The sequence below is a fragment of the Manis pentadactyla genome, chromosome 10, assembly GCF_030020395.1.
Source record: "Manis pentadactyla isolate mManPen7 chromosome 10, mManPen7.hap1, whole genome shotgun sequence".
Lineage (NCBI taxonomy): Eukaryota > Metazoa > Chordata > Mammalia > Pholidota > Manidae > Manis > Manis pentadactyla.
The window spans coordinates 94,089,998-94,111,119 of record NC_080028.1 but is presented as its reverse complement, the minus strand read 5'-3'; the positions used below and the strand labels follow the sequence as shown (position 1 = coordinate 94,111,119).

Sequence of the window (21,122 nt, the reverse complement as noted above, 5' to 3'; positions counted from 1 at the left end):
TAAGCAGTCTGTTTCCTCAGTGGAAAGAGAGGAAGTTGAAGGCACTGAGGAAGCTGCAGAACTGCTTGTGGCTTTCCAAGGAGTCAGTTAAGGATTCCACTCATTTTCTTGTAATTCAACAAACTACAAGACCCACCATGTGGCAGAGCCTACTCCAGGCACTGTGGATAGAGCAGTGAGCAAGACAAGGGTCTCATGGGACTTGGGTAAGAAATCAAACAAGGTAATTATAGATTGTAAGTATATAAAGATTTTTAAAAAGCAGTGATATAAAAGGGTAATGAGGAAGGGGCAGTTCTGTATATAAGGTGGTCAAGGAAACATGCTCTGAGGAGACAGTGGAGCCTACATTTGAGAAATAGAACCATTATCCTCATCAATTAGACCAGGTTGGTCATATACTGCAGGTTTACAGCTGGCCATCTTTGACACTGTAGATGGCAACATTAGGTAAGGAAATACTAATAAATGCAAGTGTGTTCATTGGAAGATTGATTGGAAGTAACATTGGAAGATCAGGTAATGAATACTAGGGATATGATTTACAAGTGAGCGGTCTGAGCTCATGTCAGCCAACTAAGCAGGAGTGACAGGGGGATATGGTGTGTGGAGGTCAGAGAGAAAATAACTATTATTATGGTCAAAGCAGCTTTCTCATATTCCCCAGGTTGGTAATTTTTCTAGACCGCAGTGAGCCTATAATTGGAATAAGCAGTGATTATGTGCACCATGCACAGGCCCTTATGTGTGTGATATGTGAAGTTCTTCTCTTACAGACTGAACTAAATTGAGAGCACTGGGGGATGTGTGTAGGTGGGTTGCTGAAGTGGTTTTTTTTTGTTTAAAATTTATGGATGGTAGGATATTAAATGTGTGATTGAAGTGCTTTGGTGAGAAGTTAGCAAATAATCGGTACACCTGAATAGTTCAAAAGGTCTTAAAGCATTTTTATCCTTTTCTTATTAGATTAGGACAGTCGTAGAATAAATTTACCTTCCTGAATATTTGAGATTTGAGGCAATCTTTTCTTGTCTAGCATGAGCCTGTGTTCCATGGAAAGAGTATAACATCCCAGGAACATGAGAGTATGCTTTAAAGAAAAAGTCATATCATCTAATTGAGGGTTTGTGATTTGTCACAGGCGCCATGACAGCAGTGGGAGTGGACATTCAGCATTTGAGCCCGTGGTGGCCAATGGAGTCCCTACTGCTTTTGTGCCTAAGTAAGTAAGAATCCATCTGGGAGAGATTTCCTATTTGAAAAAAGGTCATTATCAGAGTTATTGTCCTATAAATTTTCCTCTTTGAGATCAGAGAGGAACATTTTGAGTAACTTGCCACAATAGCTATTTTGCCTAATTCTTTTTACTGTTTTTCATTAATATGCATAAAATATGCTAAGGCTAAGAGGGTTTGTAGATACATTGAATAACTAAGTATGTAACAAACAGATAACAAGGTTTGTGCAATGGATAAAATGCAACAGTACAAAATTTAAGAAAAATGTTAGATTTCTGCATTTGAGCTTAATTATATTTGAGGAAGCATTGGCTATGAGGGAAAGAGGCTGGAAATGTGTGTGAAAAGACTTGGGGTAACTTACATTTTTAATTTGAGTCAGCACTATGATATGGCTGCCAAAAAGCTTAACATGCTCCTACTCATACATGCTGATAGAATAAGAAAGACTAAGAGGAGGCAGGTCAGTGGTGGTCCTGAATGCCTTAGTCCTGTTGTCCATGGAGTGCTGTGGGTGGGCTGTGCTGCCCTGCAAGAGGAGGCAGACACAGACCGAAATTCACTGCAAGTGAAGCAACTCAAGATGTCACGGGGTGATGGTGGTGGGTGAGGGGGTTCTAAAGATTCAGAAGTACTAGCCCAGAGGAGAAAAACCCCAGGGGCCTAAGGAAATGAGGGAGGGAAGGGTAGTGGTCTGCAAAAAACTGAAGGACTATCACATGAAAGGAGAACAGTTGGCTTGGTTTGGCTCCAGATGGAACCCATAGGTGAAGTAGGTGAAAGAGGAGATACGTTTTCATCCAGTGTAGGAATAAACTGGTCTGTGGTTCACATTCATCAGCCAGGAGATAGCTGTCTGTGCTGTCACAAAGCTTGGATGACTATCTCATAGAAAAGATGTTGAGGGAATTTCTGTTTCAGTTTGAATCTTAGAAAAAATGGTCGGTTCCTCCTAAATTTTTTTTAACAGCTTTATTGGGGTATAATTGACATAAATAAACTGTGCCTCTCTAAGGTGTACAATTTGATAAATTTTGACATGTATCCTTATGAGAATTATTGTCCTACAGATTTTCCTCTTTGAAATCAGAGAGGAACATTTTAAGTAACTTTCCACAATAACTATTTTGTCTAAATTTCACACCCATGAAACCATCACCACAGTCAAGATAATGAACATCACCATCACTGCCAGAAGTTTCCCCATGCCCCTTGGTGAAGCCTTAAAACCTCCCTCTCACCCTGCGCCTGTTGCCAGGCATCCATTGATCCCCGTTCTGTCACTATAGATTTGTGTGCGTTTCCTACAGTATATATGAGTAGAATCATAGGTTTAATTTTTAAAATACTTAACTTTCCCTTTCTGACTTTGTGAGATATATTTAGCTGAATTAACAGTAAAGTTAAGAATCTTATCCTTTTTCATTATGTTAGAATGATTTTGTGACCATTGATGAAATCTTAAAACAATGTTGTTGTCTTTCAGTAGCACATTTGTATTTTTCTCTTTTATTTCCCTTTTAGGCCTGGGTCCCTGAAGAGAGGCCTCAATTCCCAGAGCTCAGACAGCCACTTGAATAAGAGATCCCGCACCTCTTCTGTGAGCTCCTCAACAAGCACATACACATGTGGCATCCCTATGTCCAGCCGCAATGCCATTACCAGTTCCTACAGTTCCACTGGAGGGATTGCTCAGGTACATGTTCCTGGTGGTGTGGAAGAAGTGGGTTCTTTGCATTTATTACTTGATTATGCAGTGTTTGCTAGCAACCTTCTGTCAGATGCTGAGATCACCTCTAAGCTAACAGCAGTTACCACCCCTTGAATCATCACTATAGACCAGGGGAACAAACTAGAAAGCTTAGAATGCCTATGTGGAAACCTGATACAAGACAGAGCCATTATTATGGATAAATGGACAAAGGATGAATAATTCAAAAAATGCTATTAATTTGATTAAAAAGGTAGATTGAGTCTGGATTGCATTGGGTCATAAATTCGTCCTGTAGGCACTGGGAATTTAATGAAAGTTTTTAAAATAACTGGTTATAATTCTTTTTAGAAGGGATGTAGTGTAGACTGGAGAACAGATCAAATTTTGCTACCAGAATGACTTCGGTTCAAATCTTGGCTTTGACACTTAGTAGCTATAGACTCTTGGGCAGGCAAATGACTTAAACTCTCTTTTTCTCATCTCTAAAGGACTGTTGTAAAGATTGAAGGTAATGTTTAGAAAGCACCCATTACAGTGCTTGTCAGTAAGTGGGCACCCAATATATAGGAGCTTGAAAAAAAGTAACGCATGTGTGGAGGAGCTTTTGAGAGGAGAAAGAATTTGACATAAGTTTTCATCCATACAGAAGGCTGTTAGAGTAATATAAATGACATGTTAATGATAAATGACAAATACAGGAGATGAAGGCCCCAGCCAGGCAGTTAATGGCAATGCAGAGGATAATAGTAGGAAGTCTTTATTCTGCACTGGGCCCTCTGCTGAGCACATTACATACATTTCCTCAAGCAGTGATCACAACAGACCTATGAGGTACATAATCATTGCCCCTTCTTACAATTTTAAGTCAAATGTCATATATACACAAAAGGAAGGAAAAATATCATAATGAACCTCCATGTACCTCCAGCAGTTAATAGTGTTTTGTCAGTCCTGTTCCATCAACACCCACACCCCAAATTGGTTTTGCTCTTGTGTTTTAAAGTACAAACATGTTGTTTCACCTGTAGGTACTTCAGTGTATTTATTTTTTTATTTTAAAGATACAATCTTTATGTATTTTCCCATAAGCTAATGGGTCATGAAGGAAACACAACTTATCATACATTTAATCCTGATCTCCCCAATTTATATATATATATATATTTTTTTTTCCTATTTAAAAAAAAATTTTTTTTGAAGAACATTATGTTTACTAGGCTCTCCCCTACCACAAGGCCCCCCCACAAACCCCATTACAGTCACTGTCCATCAGCATAGTAAAATATTGTAGAATCACTACTTGTCTTCTCTGTGTTGCACAGGCCTCCCCTTTCCCCCACCCCCCACATTATACATGCTAATCATAATACCCCCTTTCTTCTTCCCCGCCCTTATCCCTCCCTACCCTCCCATTCTCCCCAGTCTCTTTCCCTTTGGTAACTGTTAGTCCATTCTTGGGTTCTGTGTTTCTGCTGCTGTTTTGTTCCTTCATTTTTTGCTTTGTTCTTATACTCCACAGATAAGTGAAATCATTTGGTATTTGTCTTTCTCCGCTTGGCTTATTTCACTGAGCATAATACCCTCTAGCTCCATCCATGTTGTTGCAAATTGTAGGATTTGTTTTCTTCTTATGGCTGAATAATGTTCCATTGTGTATATGTACCACATCTTCTTTATCCATTCATCTACTGATGGACACTTAGGTTGCTTCCATTTCTTGGCTATTGTAAATACTGCTGCGATACACATAGGGGTGCATCTGTCTTTTTCAAACTGGAGTGCTGTATCCTTAGGGTAAATTCCTAGAAGTGGAATTCCTGGGTCAAATGGTAAGTCTATTTTGAGCATTTTGAGGAACCTCCATATTGCTTTCCACAATGGTTGAACTAATTTACATTCCCACCAGCAGTGTAGGAGGGTTACCCTTTCTCCACAACCTTGCCAACAATTTGTTGTTGTTTGTCTTTTGGATGGTAGCCATCCTTACTGGTGTGAGGTGATACCTCATTGTGGTTTTAATTTGCATTTCTCTGATAATTAGCGATGTGGAGCATCTTTTCATGTGTCTGATGGCCATCTGTATTTCTTTTTTGGAGAACTGTCTGTTCAGCTCCTCCGCCCATTTTTTAATTGGATTATTTGCTTTTTGTTTGTTGAGGTGCGTGAGCTCTTTATATATTTTGCATGTCAAGCCTTTATTGGATCTGTCATTTACGAATATATTCTCCCATACTGTAGGGTACCTTTTTGTTCTATTGATGGTGTCCTTTGCTGTACAGAAGCTTTTCAGCTTGATATAGTCCCACTTGTTCATTTTCACTTTTGTTTTCCTTGCCCGGGGAGATATGTTCATGAAGAAGTCGCTAATGTTTATGTCCAAGAGATTTTTGCCTATGTTTTTTTCTAAGAGTTTTATGGTTTCATGACTTACATTCAGGTCTTTGATCCATTTTGAGTTTACTTTTGTGTATGGGGTTAGACAATAATTGAGTTTCATTCTGTAACATGTAGCTGTCCAGTTTTTCCAACACCAGCTGTTGAAGAGACTGTCATTTCCCATTGTATGTCCATGGCTCCTGTATCAAATGTTAATTGACCATATATGTTTGGGTTAATGTCTGGAGTCTCTAATCTTTTCCACTGGTCTGTGGCTCTGTTCTTGTACCAGTACCAAATTGTCTTAATTACTATGGCTTTGTAGTAGTGCTTGAAGTTGGGGAGTGAGTCCCCCCCGCCCCACTTTATTCTTCTTTCTCAGGATTGCTTTGGCTATTCGGGGTCTTTGGTGTTTCCATATGAATTTTTGAAGTATTTGTTCCAGTTTGTTGAAGAATGTTGTTGGTAATTTCATAGGGATTGCATCAAATCTGTATATTGCTTTGGGCAGGATGTCCATTTTGACTATATTAATTCTTCCTAGCCAAGAGCATGGGATGAGTTTCCATTTGTTAGTGTCCTCTTTAATTTCTCTTAAGAGTGTCTTATAGTTTTCAGGGTATAGGTCTTTCACTTCTTTGGTTAGATTTATTCCTAGGTATTTTATTCTTTTTGATGCAATTGTGAATGGAATTGTTTTCCTGATTTCTCTTTCTATTAGTTCATTGTTTGTGTATAGGAAAGCCACAGATTACTGTGTGTTAATTTTGTATCCTGCAACTTTGCTGTTTTCCGATATCAGTTCTGGTAGTTTTGGAGTGGAGTCTTTAGGGTTTTTTATGTACAATATCATGTCATCTGCAAATAGTGACGGTTTAACTTCTTCTTTACCAATCTGGATTCCTTGTATTTCTTTGTTTTGTCTAATTGCCGTGGCTAGGACCTCCGGTACTATGTTAAATAACAGTGGAGAGAGTGGGCATCCCTGTCTTGTTCCCGATCTCAGAGGAAAAGCTTTCAGCTTCTCGCTTTTCAGTATGATGTTGGCTGTGGGTTTATCATATATGGCCTTTATTATGTTGAGGTACTTGCCCTCTATTCCCATTTTGCTGAGAATTTTTATCATGAATGGATGTTGAATTCTGTCGAATGCTTTTTCAGCATCTGTGGAGACGATCATGTGGTTTTTGTCTTTCTTTTTGTTGATGTCGTGGATGATGTTGATGGATTTTTGTATGTTGTACCATCCTTGCATCCCTGGGATGAATCCCACTTGGTCGTGGTGTATGATCCTTTTGATATATTTTTGAATTCGGTTTGCTAATATTTTATTGAGTATTTTTGCATCTACGTTCATCAGGGATATTGGTCTGTAATTTTCTTTTTTGGTGGGATCTTTGCCTGGTTTGGTATTAGGGTGATGTTGGCTTCATAGAATGAGTTTGGGAGTATTCCCTCCTCTTCTATTTTTTGGAAAACTTTAAGGAGTATAGGTATTATATCTTCTGTGTATGTCTGATAAAATTCCGAGGTAAATCCTTCTGGCCCAGGGGTTTTTTCCTTGGGTAGTTTTGTGATTACCGCTTCAATTTCTTTGCTGGTAATTGGTCTGTTTAGATTTTGTGTTTCTTCCTTGGTCAGTCTTGGAAGGTTGTATTTTTCTAGGAAGTTGTCCATTTCTTCTAGGTTTTCCAGCTTCTTAGCATGTTGGTTTTCATAGTAGTCTCTAATAATTCTTTGTATTTCTGTTGGGTCCATTGTGATGTTTCCTTTCTTGTTTCTGATTCTGTTGATTTGTGGTGATTCCTTTTTCTCTTAATAAGTGTGGCTAGAGGCTTATCTATTTTGTTTATTTTCTCAAAGAACCAGCTCTTGGTTTCATTGATTTTTTCTATTGTTTTATTCTTCTCAATTTTGTTTATTTCTTCTCTGATCTTTATTATGTCCCTCCTTCTGCTGACTTTAGGCCTCAGTTGTTATTCTTTTTCCAATTTTGATAATTGTGATGTTAGACTATTCATTTGGGTTTGTTCTTCCTTCTTTAAATATGCCTGGATTGCTATATACTTTCTTCTTAAGACTGCTTTCGCTGCATTCCACAGAAGTTGGGGCTTTGTGTTGTTTTCACTTATTTCCATATATTGCTGGATCTCCATTTTAATTTGGTCTTTGATCCACTGACTATTTAGAAGCATGTTGTTAAGCCTCCGTGTGTTTGTGAGCCTTTTTGCTTTCTTTGTACAATTTATTTCTTATTTTATACCTTTGTGGTCTGAAAAGTTGGTAGAATTTCAATCTTTTTGAATTTACTGAGGCTCTTTTTGTGGCCTAGTATGTGGTCTATTCTGCAGAATGTTCCATGTACACTTGAGAAGAATGTGTATCCTGTTGCTTTTGGGTGTAGAGTTCTATAGATGTCTTTTAGGTCCATCTGTTCCAGTGTGTTGTTCAGTGCCTCTGTGTCCTTACTTATTCTCTGTCTGGTGGATCTGTCCTTTGGAGTGAATGGTGTGTTGAAGTCTCCTAAAATGAATGCATTGCAGTCTATTTCCTCCTTTAGTTCTATTAGTATTTGTTTCACATAGGCTGGTGCTCCTGTGTTGGGTGCATATATATTTATAATGTTTATATCCTCTTTTTGGACTGAGCCCTTTATCATTATGTAATATCCTTCTTTATCTCTTGTTACTTTCTTTGTTTTGAAGTCCATTTTGTCTGATACTAGTACTGCAACACCTGCTTTTTTCTCCCTGTTGTTTGCATGAGATATGTTTTTCCATCCCTTGACTTTTAGTCTGTGCATGTCTTTGGGTTTGAGGTGAGTCTCTTGTAAGCAGCATATAGATGGGTCTTGTTTTTTAATCCATTCACTGACTCAGTGTCTTTTGATTGGTGCATTCAGTCCATTTACATTTAGGGTGATTATCGATAGGTATGTACTTATTGCCATTTCAGACTTTAGATTCGTGGTTACCAAAGGTTCCAGGTTACTTTCTTTACTATCTAAGAGTATAACTTAACTCACTTAGTATGCTGTTTCAAACACAATCTAAAGGTTCTTTTCTATTTCTCCTCCTTTTTCTTCCTCCTTCATTCTTTATATATTAGGTATCAAATTCTGTACTTTCTGTCTATCCCTTGATTGACTTTGGGTATAGTCAATTTAATATTGCATTTGCCTCGCAATCAGCTACTCCACCCTCCCTACTGTGGTTTTACTACCTCTGGTGACAGCTATCCAACCCTAGGAACACTTCCATCTATAGCAGTTCCTCCAAAATAGACTGCAGAGATGGTTTGTGGGAGGTAAACTCTCTCAGCTTTTTCTTATCTGGAAATTGTTTAATCCCTCCTTCAAATTTAAGTGATAATCTTGCTGGATAAAGTAATCTTGGTTCCAGGCCCTTCTGTTTCATGGCATTAAATAAATCATGCCACTCCCTTCTGGCCTGTAAGGTTTCTGCTGAGAAGTCTGATGTTAGCCTGATGGGCTTTCCTTTGTATGTGATCTTATTTCTGCCTCTGGCTGCTTTTAACAGTCTGTCCTTATCCTTGATCTTTCCCATTTTAATTACTATGTGTCTTGGTGTTGTCTTCCTTGGGTCCCTTGTGTTGGGAGATCTGTGGATATCCATGGCCTGAGAGACTATCTCCTTCTCCAGATTGGGGAAGTTTTTAGCAATACCTCCTCAAAGACACTTTCTATCCCTTTCTCTCTCTTCTTCTTCTTCTGGTATCCCTATAATGCGAATATTGTTCCACTTGGATTGGTCACACAGTTCTCTCAATATTCTTTCATTCTTAGAGATCCTTTTTTCTCTCTGTGTCTCAGCTTCTTTGTATTCCTCTTCTCTAGTTTCTATTTCATTTATTGTCTCTTCCACCCTATCCAACCTGCTTTTAATACCTTCCATCGTGCTCTTCAACGATTGGATCTCTGACCTGAATTCATTCCTGAGTTCTTGGATGTCTTTCCGTACCTCCATTAGAATGTTGATGATTTTTATTTTGAACTCCCTTTCAGGAAGAGTCACGAGGTCCATATCATTTAAATCTTTCTTGGGAGTTGTATTAATAATTTTACACTGGACAAGGTTCCTTTGGCGTTTCATGTTTGTATATGGTGCCCTCTAGTATCCCGAAGCTCTATTCTGGAGCTGCTCATCCCCTGAAGCAATGTCAGGGTCACAGGGGAGCGGTACTGGTACCTGGGGGGAGGAAAGAGCTGTTCCCTGCCTCCTTGCTGCTGTGCCTGTCTCCACTGCCTGAGCCAGTGGGCCGGTCACACAGGTATGTTTTTGTCCCAGAGCAGCCAGATATGGATCCGTGCTTACCACAAGCAGCCGAATCCCAGTCTCCCCAGGAACTCTGCCTGTATTAACTTTCCAACCCGGTAGTCATGCAAGTCTCATGAAAGCACCATGAAATGTCGGTTTGTGCTCCCAGAGCAGATCTGTGGAGCTAGGTATTCAGCAGTCCCATGCCTTCCACTCCTTCCCTTCTCAGTTTGTCTTCCTCCCACTGGGTGAGCTGGGGTGGGGGAAGGGGAGGGTCCCGCGGAGCCACAGCTCTGGTATGTTACCCCGTTCCGTGAGGTTTGCTCTTTTCTCCAGATGTATGCAGTCTGACGCCAGTCTTCCTTCATGTTGCTCTCTCAGTATTAGTTGCGCCAATTAAATTTTCTAATTGTATCCAGTTTTAGGAGGAAGCCTCTATCTCTCCTCTCAGGCCGCCATCTTTACTTCAGTGTATTTTTAAAACTTTTTGAACATTAATAACCACAATACCTCTATTTCTCTGAAGAATAATGACTTAATGTTAGTTATTGTCACTCCAGTTTGCCCTTGTTACCCTGTCTTATTATAGTTACTTTGAATCAGGGACCAAAAGTCAACTCATTGCATCTGGTTCACATGTCTCTTATATTACCACTACTTCGTTTTTTCTTACACTTTTGAAAGAACTGAGTCATTTTGTTCTACAGAATTTACTACATTCCGGGTTTTGTTTTAATTATCATAGTGTCATTTTAACATATATTTTATCCCTATTTTCCCCGTAAGTGTGCACTTGGCTCCTGAGGCTTGATTAGTTTCAAGTTCCATGATTTGGGCAGAGTATTGCCTAAGTGCTGCTGTGCCCTTCTAATGGCATCACATCGGGAGCATGTGCTGTGTGGTTGCCTCCCTTTTGTGATATTAATGTTGATCCCTGGGCTCAGGTCAGTCTGATCCTTCCATTTATTGTTCCTATGCGCTTTTCACCTACTAATTTTACCAGCCATTAATCACCTTTGTCTGTGTCCGCTGTGGCAACATGGTGATGTTCTAATTCTGTTATTCCCTGTGCATTTGTTAACTGAAGGTCTGTGAAATTCTATATAGAAGAACATGCCCTACCTATAGGAATGGCAGGATAATAATAAGCAGGCACTGATGCCATAGCTAACTCCAAAGGTGGCCAGTGAGATTCTTGCCGTGTTATCTTTATGAACTGATGAAATTTTCTAAGCATTGCATAATCATCAATATATTATAGCTACTCTTTGTGATGCAACTTTTCCAATTTTGGCCAATGAGAGCCCTTTCAAACTGATTCCTGTATTTTGTTTGACCATGGTAGTCTTTGATAGCTTCATTGCTTTTTTGCCAGAAACAAAGTATCCATCTTGTACATTTGCAGACTGAAGTTGGCTATTTCTTCAAGTAGCCCTGGTTTCTTTCAGTTGGAAATGCTATTTAGAGACTGTAATTTGGATTATAGGAGAGGTAAAGTATCCTCTTGGAAGAAGACTCTAAATCACTAGTTCATAATGATACTTCAGATTAAGATTTAAGATTACAGAGTTTTTTACATAATTTATTTGATAATAATATATTATCTATTTTTACACAAATGTTGCTTCATAATTATCTGATGGATCTTAGTACACACAATTTCAAAATAACAATATCAGTGTCATTATTAACAGGTTTTGAAATCAGCATAAGAATTACTTGTGATTCATTTATCATTACTATACATCCCTCTATGGATACTGGAGATACCAAAACACAATCTAAATTGTGTTTTAAAGTAACATGAATTTTTTAAGTTGGGTACATCTCCAACTTGATAAGCTTAGTTGGTTTCATTTGTTCAGTATGTTTTAACCTTTTAGGGTTTTTTATGTTTCTTCTGATGGAGTTTATTTTTAATTATGTAAAATAAAATACCTAAATTGTTCCAAAGACCATATGGTAAAACAGAATACACTCAGACAAGTCGACTTTCCATACCCACTCCATGTTAGTCCCTTTCTCTCCATTTTTATGACGTCAATTATCCTTTCCATTGCTTCTTTTTTTCAAAACTATTCAAATTAGTGTCTGTGAACTGCCACCTTCTAACATTTCAGATCGTAGTATATACAGATTTGAGCCTTTTTCCACTTACTATATACTAGAGATAATAGCAGTATATAGAAATTAATTTTTTTTTTACAGCTGCATAGTTACTCCAATTGTCTATGGATAAACATTGAGTTGTTTCTGCTATTGCACATGGTGCCACAAATAATACTTTACTTCATATGCCACTTCACACTTTCGGTCATTATACTTCTGGGATAAGGTCCTAGAAGGTACGAGTCCCAGGTCAAAGGTTACATGCCCATGCAGTTTTGCTAAATATTGTTAGATTTTTCTCTTTAGCATATGGATCATTTAGCATTCTCACCAGCAGTGAATGGGAGGGCCTGTTTCTCCACAGTCTCACCAGTGGATTAGGTTGTCATAGCTTTGGGTTTTACCAGTTTGACATGTGAGGAACAATATTTGTCTGTCTTCTGAATGAGTTTGAGCAGCTTTTCAAATACTCGAGAAATATAATTCCAAGTGAACTAAAGATTTAAATGTAAAATAGAAACTATAAAAGTATTTGCAAAAACAGGCTTCTCATGTATTGCTCATGAACATGTCAGTTGGGATAGCTTTTTAGAGGGCAGTGTGACAGTAATACCAACATTAGAGATGCACTTGCCCTTTGATCCAGCAGGCTTACTTTTAGGACTTAATGCTACACGTATAATCAAAGCCATATAAAAGGATGTTGATTATAGCATTTAAATAGCAGAAGCTTGGGAATTATGTAACTGTACCTTTTCAGGGGACTGGTTGAATAGCTAACAGTATTTCCATAAGTGGAAACACTATGAAACTATTTAAAAAAATAAGGTAGTTTAATAGGCACTAATGTGAATGATCTCAAAAATACATAATAAGATAAAGGTGCAGAAACTGTATGTATAGTGTCCTCTATTATTTATGCTGCTGGTTTCTTTAACCTTTTAATATGCATAGAATAATTCTGACAGGGTATATTAGAAACTAGTGCTTACCAAGATAAGAGGAAAACTAACTTTTGACCATATATTTGTTGGAATTTGTAACGTGCTGCAATTATTACCTTTCCTGGTTTCAAAAAAATTTTAAATACAGATTACTGTTAAGTAAAAAGTAAAATTCCCCCATCCTGGGTATCCCAGTCTAAATCCCATAGGTCCCGATTGTTAATATTCCTATCGTGTGTACCAACACAGATAATAGACTTCTGGACCTGTTTTACATAAGTGGGATCATCGCATATGTGCTTTTTACATCCTTTTTCATATACATATATTGCATGTATTCTGTGTCATATAATCTCTCTTTAATGGCCTTTTTTAAATTAGGGTATGTGCCGAAAAACAGATGTCATAAGCGCAACCATTCCATGTAACCACCACCCGGGCCAAGTTAATAAATCATTTTCAACATCCCAAAGCCCCTCTCATACCCATTCTCAATCACTACTCCTTCCCCCTCTTCTTTCCTGATTATTAGCACCACATATAGTTTTCCCTGTTTCTGAACCTCATATAAGTGGAAACAGAATATGCTTTCTTTTATGTGTGGGTTCTTTCACTCAGCATTTTACTTGTGAGATTCATCCATGCTGTTGCAGGTAACAGAGGATCTTTCTTTTTCGTTGTGATTTTCTTCCACCATAGGATATATCACAACTTAACCATTCTACCACTGGACATTTGGATTTCCTGTTTGGAGCCATTATGCCTAATGGTGGTATAGACATTCTTGTGTAAGTCTTTTGGTGCACATATACCAAGTATGTGTATGTTCGGTTTTAGTAGTTTGACCAATTGTAGAATGTGATGTTTCAGTTGATACTCCAACCGAGCAGGGGAGATTTTGTTCCTGTGGTTACACATCCTCACTGACACTTGCTGTTGCCAGTCTCTTTAATGACCCATTCCAGTGGGTATGAAGTATTATTTCATTGTGGTTTTAACTTGTATTTCCCTGATTACTAATGAGTTAAAAGTATGAGTTCATTGGCCGTTTATACCCTTTTCTATCAAGTGACTGTGCAAGTTTCTTGACTCTTTTCTATTAGGTTATCTATCTTTTTCTTACTGATGTATGTAAGTTTTTTATATATTCTAGATGCAAGCTTTCTGAATTATATATGTTGGAACAAATAAGTGTCCCCCATTTCATTCTCTTTCAGTCATTTCACTATGTTTAGTGTATTCTGTGAGCTGTTTAGGAAACCTTTGCCTACCGAGAGTCATGATGATCCTCTCTAATGCTCCTTTCTAGGAGCTTTATTTTTCCTTTCACATTTATATCCTCACCTGAAATTTCTTGTTTTTTTTTTTTTTACGTGGTATGAGGTAAAGATCAATCTTAGTATTTTTTCCATGTAATATCCATTTGATTCTGTAACATTCACTGAAAGAATGGTTCATCCATTCCCTATTGCTTGCAGTATCAGCTTTATCACAATTTAAATGTCCATATGTATGTGGATCCATTTCTAGATTCTGTCCTGTTCCATTGGTCTGTTTTTCTACCCTATGCTATACAATCTTTAAGTTTTAATAGTTAGTAGAATAAATCACCCAACTGTATCATTTCTCTCATTCCTCTTCTGAAGTCTCTTGGATCTTGACCCTTTGCATTTCTACATAAATTTAGAGTCAACTTCTCAGTTTCAACGAAAACAAAAACAAAAACCACTTGCTGAGATATCGATTGGGATTGCCTTTAATCTAACAGTTATTTTGGAGAGAATTGACATTTTTACAATATTGAATCTTAAAATCCATGAACATGGTATGTCCTTCACTTATTTACATCATCAACTTCTCTGTATAGTGGATTTTTCTATCTTTTATTAAATTTTTCCTAGGTATATGTTTTTGATGCTGTTATAAATAGTACATTGAAAATTTGTTGGAAGTTAGAAATGCAACTGAGTTTTGTATTCAGAAAACTTGCTAAACTCTGAATATTTGTACATTCTTTAGTATTTTTATATGTAATGTCTACAATCATGACACTTTTTTCTTTCTTTCCCATTCTTTTATTGTTTATTCCTTATTGCACTTGGCTAAGGTTTCCAGTACAATGTTGAACAGAAGTGATAGCAAACATTTTTGTCTTGTTTTTCTTAATCTCAGATGGAGCACTTTCCAGTTTTGTATTACATATGACATTTGAATATAGATAGACATTCTTTGTAGATACCTTTATTGGATTAAGGAAGTTCTGTTTCCAAAGTTATATTGTCAGTGTACCAATTTTAGTAGCCATTTTCTTATGTTTTTCTGTTTCTTTAATTTCTGCTTGTATAGATACTATTTCCTTCTTCCTTTCTTCATGTTTGATTTGCTAGGATCCCTTTCTGGCTTTTAAATATTGATTCTTAGATCACTGGGGTTTCAGCCTGTTCTCTTTTCTCATGTATGCTTTGGAGTTTATACATTTACTGTTAATTCAACTTTAGCTTCATCCCACCAGTTTTGAAATAGAAGGATTTTTTCATTTTCTTTCAGTTAAAAATATTTTCTAATTGCCATTGTGATTTCTTCTTTGACTCATGGGTTACTTAGAAGTACATTGCTTAATTTTTAAATGGTTTGGAATTCTCTAATTATCTTTTAATTACTGGCTTTTAGCTTAATGCTGCTAGGTCACATGATGTATTAATCAATCCTTGAAATGTTTTGGATTTGCTTTATGGGCCAGCACATGTTCAGTTTTGGTAAGTATTCCACCTTCACTTGTAAAGAAATTTTATTGTGAAGTGCTCAGTGGTGGTTTATCTTGCTTGGCATTTATTGTGTGGCTTGATGACTTTGATGGTTTTGAAAAGCCCTCAGCCATTATCTTTTCAGATACTGTTCTGCCCTATTTTCTCACCATTCTCTGGTATTCTAGGATGTTAGATGTCTTCACTGTGTCCTATGTGTGTCTCTTCGTGTTTCCCATCATTTTGTCTCCCAACCTTCAGTTCTTCAATTTTATAGTTCACTAATTTTCTTCAGTTTTGTGGAATTAGCTGTTTTAACTCACCGTAGCATTCTTAATTTCAGTTACTCATTTTTACACCTACCATTTCTAGGTGTAAAAAATCGCCTAGAATCTCCATATTGTCATTTAAATTACAGTAAACTGTTCCTCTAAAGTCTTGATAGCTCCAGTATTTGAATCTTCTGTGCTCTGTCCACTTGTTTATTGGTTAAATATTATCTTACATACCTGATTTTATGTGTTGCTTTGTTTCTCTGTCAGACATTGAAAAAAACAAAACAAAGTAACAAAAACCTGAAGCTCTGAATGATGGTATGTTTCTCCAGAGAGGTTTCACTTTTGCCTCTGGCAGGCAGCTAGGGTGGGAGCAGATTCCTCTGACTAGTTGGGATTGACATGAATTCTGAGTTGTCAGTTCTTGTGGGGACTGGTTTATTTCTAATTTGCCTTATATCTTCTTATGTAGCCTTTGCAATCCCAACTAGAAGCCTGAGGTTTTGTTAGGAACCCTCTACTTTGGAAAACTCTGATTCTGTTTTTTGTCTCTTCAGCCCTGTGAGACTGGTGAAAGCTTCTCTTAGCCTCTCAACTGCAGCTTTCCATGTGGAAGTGGCAGTCACCTAAGGGAAAATGTAGACCTAAATGTAGGCTCATCTCTGGGTGGGAAAATGTAGACCTAAATGTAGGCTCATCTCTGGGTGGGAAAATGTAGACCTAAATGTAGGCTCATCTCTGAGCTCCTCTTCTCTGTCTTGTGTCCCTAGTGTCTCACTGCTTTCGTAGCTCTTTCATACCACCATACCTTCAAACAGATGCATTTCTTATTTTATTCAGCATTTTCTGCTTATCCTCAGCAGATGGCTGATCTAGAACACCACAGTAGGCCTTTGCCACATTTTGTTGTAAAGTTCCCATTACCAGTGGAGCCTGTGACCTACTACAACATGTACACTCACTGACAGTGACAGTTGTTGGATATTCTGTTGTGAGTAGTTAGCAGCCCCCTATAGATGTGTAATGTTTGAATATATAAGTTCTCAGAAGTAGGTCTCAGGAAGGGGAGACTAAATATGAACCTTCTTTACACAGAAGCTTCATTTAAAGAACAGATAGTGAATAGTGAATATAGTGTGGTCAATCCAGATGACAGCCCTCATATTTGGAGCGAGTGGTGGCATAGCTATTTAACTTAATTTAATTTTTCCAGAGGAACACTAGTAAATACCCAAATCTACAGCTGTGCAAATTAGAAGTTCTAGCTTTGATATTGTAAATCATTACCAGCATTAAACTGGTACTAATTATAGAAAGTGAACAGTCCTCTGACCTCCTTGTGTGTGGCATTGGTGTCTCTCTTTGTCTTAACAGTACATACTTTTTTCCAAAGTAGAAATATTCACAATGGCCTTAAATTGCCAAACCTCAAGCATGCATTTCTAGCTTTTATCCCTATATATATACCCCATAATTAAGGTAAACCAAAATGTCTCATAAGAGCACCTAATGCTGATTCTTTCCTGCTTCCTTACCTTTCCTCATTCTGTTCTCCATCCGGAATGACATGTCCATCCCACTGCAAGCCTATAAAGTTTGTCTTCAAGTGGTTTTTTTTTTAAGTCAAATCATGAAGGACCATCTCAAATGCCACCTTCATCAACTGATTCTTCTAACTGAACTCTGTATAATCTCTTCTTAGGCCCCTGTGCAGAGACCTCTTTTATCTTTGGTTGCTATAATCATTTAATGTCCTGTCCTGTCCCTTTTCCATATTGTAAATTTCTTGATGATGGAACCATCATACTTATATTCACATTCTTTGTAAAGTTTGAAGGCATCGAATCCTTATGAAGTAGGAACTATGCAAATAAAAATGGAATTCCAATGCAGAACTAACTGCCAGAGACATAGACTGTTTTTATGAGTTGTCTTATTACATATTCCTTGCCCACTTGCCATTTGATACCTTCATTATATTCACATGGAATTGCAAGACTCCATTTTTACACATTACGGATATTAACTCATCAGTTTAATTGAAAAGACCTGCTTTTTAATGTTGCTTATGGTTTTTTGTTTTGGAGTGTTTTGGTTTCCTATTTTATTTATAGTTTATACAAACATTAGTTTGGTTGAAAATTCAAATGGCACAAAGGGTGTACAGTACAGTCTCTTTCCCATGTGACAGTGTTTTTATAGAGAAAGGTTCTTAGTTTTATGTAATAGTCTGTCGGTTTCTGTCTTCTCTCTCTGGTACAGTCTCTCCCTACCCAACCTTACCTAACAGCTGGTCTGTTTTGTTATAGTACTTTTGTTTGTTACACTTCTAAATATAAATCTTTAATCATGTCTGTGTTGTATGTGTATGCACAGTCTATAAATTAGAGAGAAAACATTTATCCCATAATTGTTGAACTGGATTATCCTCAATCATGGGTAGTCACGTATGGATGGCTGTATGCATAATTATCATGTAATAGTAATTACCATAGATGTTGCAGAATCACAATAGCATATTTCTAAAATTTAATTAAAGTGAAAATTTAATGAAAGCAAGGCTAAACTAGCTTACTCCCTTATCTTCACTGGAACAGTTTCTGAGTTTACTTTTATCATTTCCATACACAAGTACAGAGTGAACTTGTATGCATCAGAGCTCGCTCTCAGCCATTAGTGCATGTGACATTCCACTCTTCAGGATATGCAGAAAGTGCACTCATTTCTCTGCCATTTATTAGCAATATTCCATTACTTTTTCTGACTTCATTCTCCATAGTTAATACTGGCAAGTGACTCACTTTTCAGAAGCCCCTCTTCACAAAGAAATGTTTTCTAGTCACTTGAAAAGAAGACTTTATATACAGTGATGGATTAGAGCCACAGAATTATGTTGACGGTCAGATCCTATGTTATTCCATAGGGTCGGTCATGTGACTTGTGTTTGACTTTTAGCTCTGGAAGAGGAGGGGTCCCAGTGCCTCACCCTTCTCCAGCCCTGCCTCGTCTCGCTCGCAGACACCAGAGAGGCCAGCAAAGAAAATAAGGTAATCGGTGATTTGCTGTGTGGATTAATGAGAGGGTAGGAAAGGAGGGAAATTGACTTGGCTCTTAGGCTTTCTGAGACTCTTGGAGAATCAAAGCGGTTCACATCTAAAGGGCAGAGACGGTGCCACCCTGAATTCCTCTCGTCTCTTGCAGTTGTCACATACTGACCACACTGGACTCTGCTCCCCCTCATGCTGCAGTGTGAGGGGCTGGGGTGTAAGGGGAAGGGCTGCACAGGACAGAGTGAACAGAGTGACTGATGGGAGTGGCAGCAGGCTTCACATTCTAGACCCCAGCTGACCCTCTAGGGGCCCGACTACAATGCTGCTTTCTTAGAGACAGAGGTGTGACTAGAACTCTCAGAAATTTGGCAGGTGTCATGTAAGGTTCTGAAGATTATTTTGTGCTTGTTTTAAGACAAAGGTGTCTCTGCGGTGACTGTAAACTGCCTCCCTTCATTTCTTTGGGAATTTTCTTTGACTTCTTTTTGTTGTTGTTGTCTTGACACACTGAGATCTTAGTCATGGTTGTTCTAGACTTTGTTTGGCCAGTTGGTAGTTAGGAGGGTATAAGAAGTTATCCAGCACTTTTCTAAACTTAATTGTGCCTCTTCCTCCTACAGAGAAGAGGAGCTTTCTCATCATTCTGGCTCTTCAGCTCCATTGGTAACAGACAAGGAGTCCCAGGGAGAAAAGGGTAAGTTGATGAACGCGTGGCATGTGTTGGCTGTAGTGTGTATGGAGGGCACATGGACCACAACCCACTGGAAACATGTACTGAGCCTTGATTTGTGTGGGGCCTGGTAGTTACAGAGATAGATGTTTCTGTCCTTCGGGCTTTATGGTCTGGTAAGGGAGAAAGGTGGCCCAGACTCGTATAGCATAACCTAGGCCACCTGGGGGGCTTGGGGTAAGGTAAGCCTAGGTGGGGAAATCTGAGCAGTCCAGGCAATTTCTGTCCAGCAAGCAACCATGCGCACACATTTGGAGCAATTACCACTTCATGTCTTCTTGACTGTTAGAAATAATCTTGCCAACACCATCCAAGAGCCCAAACCATGGAGGATAGAATCTCAGAGACACCTAGTGAAAGTTCAGTATTAAAAACTGGGCTGGATAGACAAACCTCTCCATTTCTGGAAGAGACGAGGAAAAAAGTAAGTCTGATTCTTCAGTTGCAGATACAACCACATGTAAGAAGCAGAACTCCTGGGATTCTCCATCTACACCCAGGAGCTCCGGGCTACGCAGACGGAAGGTTCAACTGCTGCCCTCCAGGCGAGGGGACCCACTGATCTTGGTATGGGGTGTCCACCCGCCTCTGCCCACTCTAGCCTGGCTCCCCTGAGTCTTAGGAATGGAAGGGTCATTATAGGTTTCTTTCACTTCCTTTTGACTGGCTTGGCTTCTCATTTTTCTCTTGGTAGCCTCCACCTCCCGTGCTTGGTTATTCAATCACTGCTGAAGATCTAGACTTGGAGAAGAAAGCATCATTACAATGGCTTAAAAAGGTCTTCGAGGATAAGACTGGTAAGGAATATAGGTTAACTTCACACTCCAGAGAGGGTTTCCTTTAGTTTTATTTTGGTCTTTCTCTCAGAAATCCACCTGTTGGGTATTCAGTGGAATCCGAGAACAGTGAGCATTGAGATTGAGAGGAAGCATTTCTACATGAGTCCCCCCAAGTCCCTAAGCCTCCCTGTGCTCTGTGATTAACCTGGAAAGAATTCTCCTACAAGGGAGGACAATCCTTTCTTTCCTTTTTCCTTAGAAATTGCCTCGAGCACTGTCACTGAGAACCCACCTGCCACTCCACCGGCTTCTACCCTCACCCTGCCTGCTGCTGGGACCTCTGCTTCCTCAGCCTCCCTCCCAGCCCCAAGTGCTAACCCACTGCTGGAGAGCTTGAAGAAGATGCCGAACTTCCTGGGCCTACCATCTTTCCCAGGTGAGGGGAAGAGCTTTCTGTGGAGCACACAGTGCCATCAGCCTCTGCTTAGGCTTAAGTGAAAGCACCGTGCCAGTCAGTCACTAAAAAGGTTGAAGGTGCTCTGGCTTAGCACACCTGAGCTGGTGCAAGCCTGACGGCTTCAGAACCCTCTCATCAGGAGCAGATTGTAGGGAAGGGGCTGCCGCCCTTAAAGCTGGAGAGGGCAGCCTCATTTTGGTAGGCACACGGCTGTTGGTTTGCAGCCCCATTCCTTAGCTGCTCTGAGCCGTGCTTGAGTTCAGATGATTGGATTTTCCGTAGTGTCCACACGTTTAACCCCTGGTAGGCCAAGTTTTATCCCCTGCTGTCTGTCTTATGATCTGTGAAAGGTAGAAATAAGGAGCACTTCTTTGATTTGGGGAATGAATATGTTAAGAACGTGTGGTGTAGATGAGTCACGTTTGTTGA

At 38.8% G+C, this 21,122-nt stretch overlaps 1 protein-coding gene across 2 annotated transcripts in view; it reads left to right on the top strand.

The window, feature by feature from the left end:
• The window catches only part of LOC118913406 (nuclear envelope pore membrane protein POM 121C-like), a 28,731-nt gene that overhangs the window by 2,861 nt on the left and 4,748 nt on the right, over positions 1-21,122 (top strand). For both annotated transcript variants that reach the window (XM_036887398.2, XM_057487235.1), the window contains exons 4-10: positions 1,142-1,222; positions 2,763-2,934; positions 18,633-18,724; positions 19,348-19,421; positions 19,900-20,024; positions 20,152-20,254; positions 20,496-20,672. In XM_036887398.2, coding sequence (XP_036743293.2) covers positions 1,142-1,222; positions 2,763-2,934; positions 18,633-18,724; positions 19,348-19,421; positions 19,900-20,024; positions 20,152-20,254; positions 20,496-20,672 — 824 coding nt within the window. The remainder of the gene's footprint in view (positions 1-1,141; positions 1,223-2,762; positions 2,935-18,632; positions 18,725-19,347; positions 19,422-19,899; positions 20,025-20,151; positions 20,255-20,495; positions 20,673-21,122) is intronic.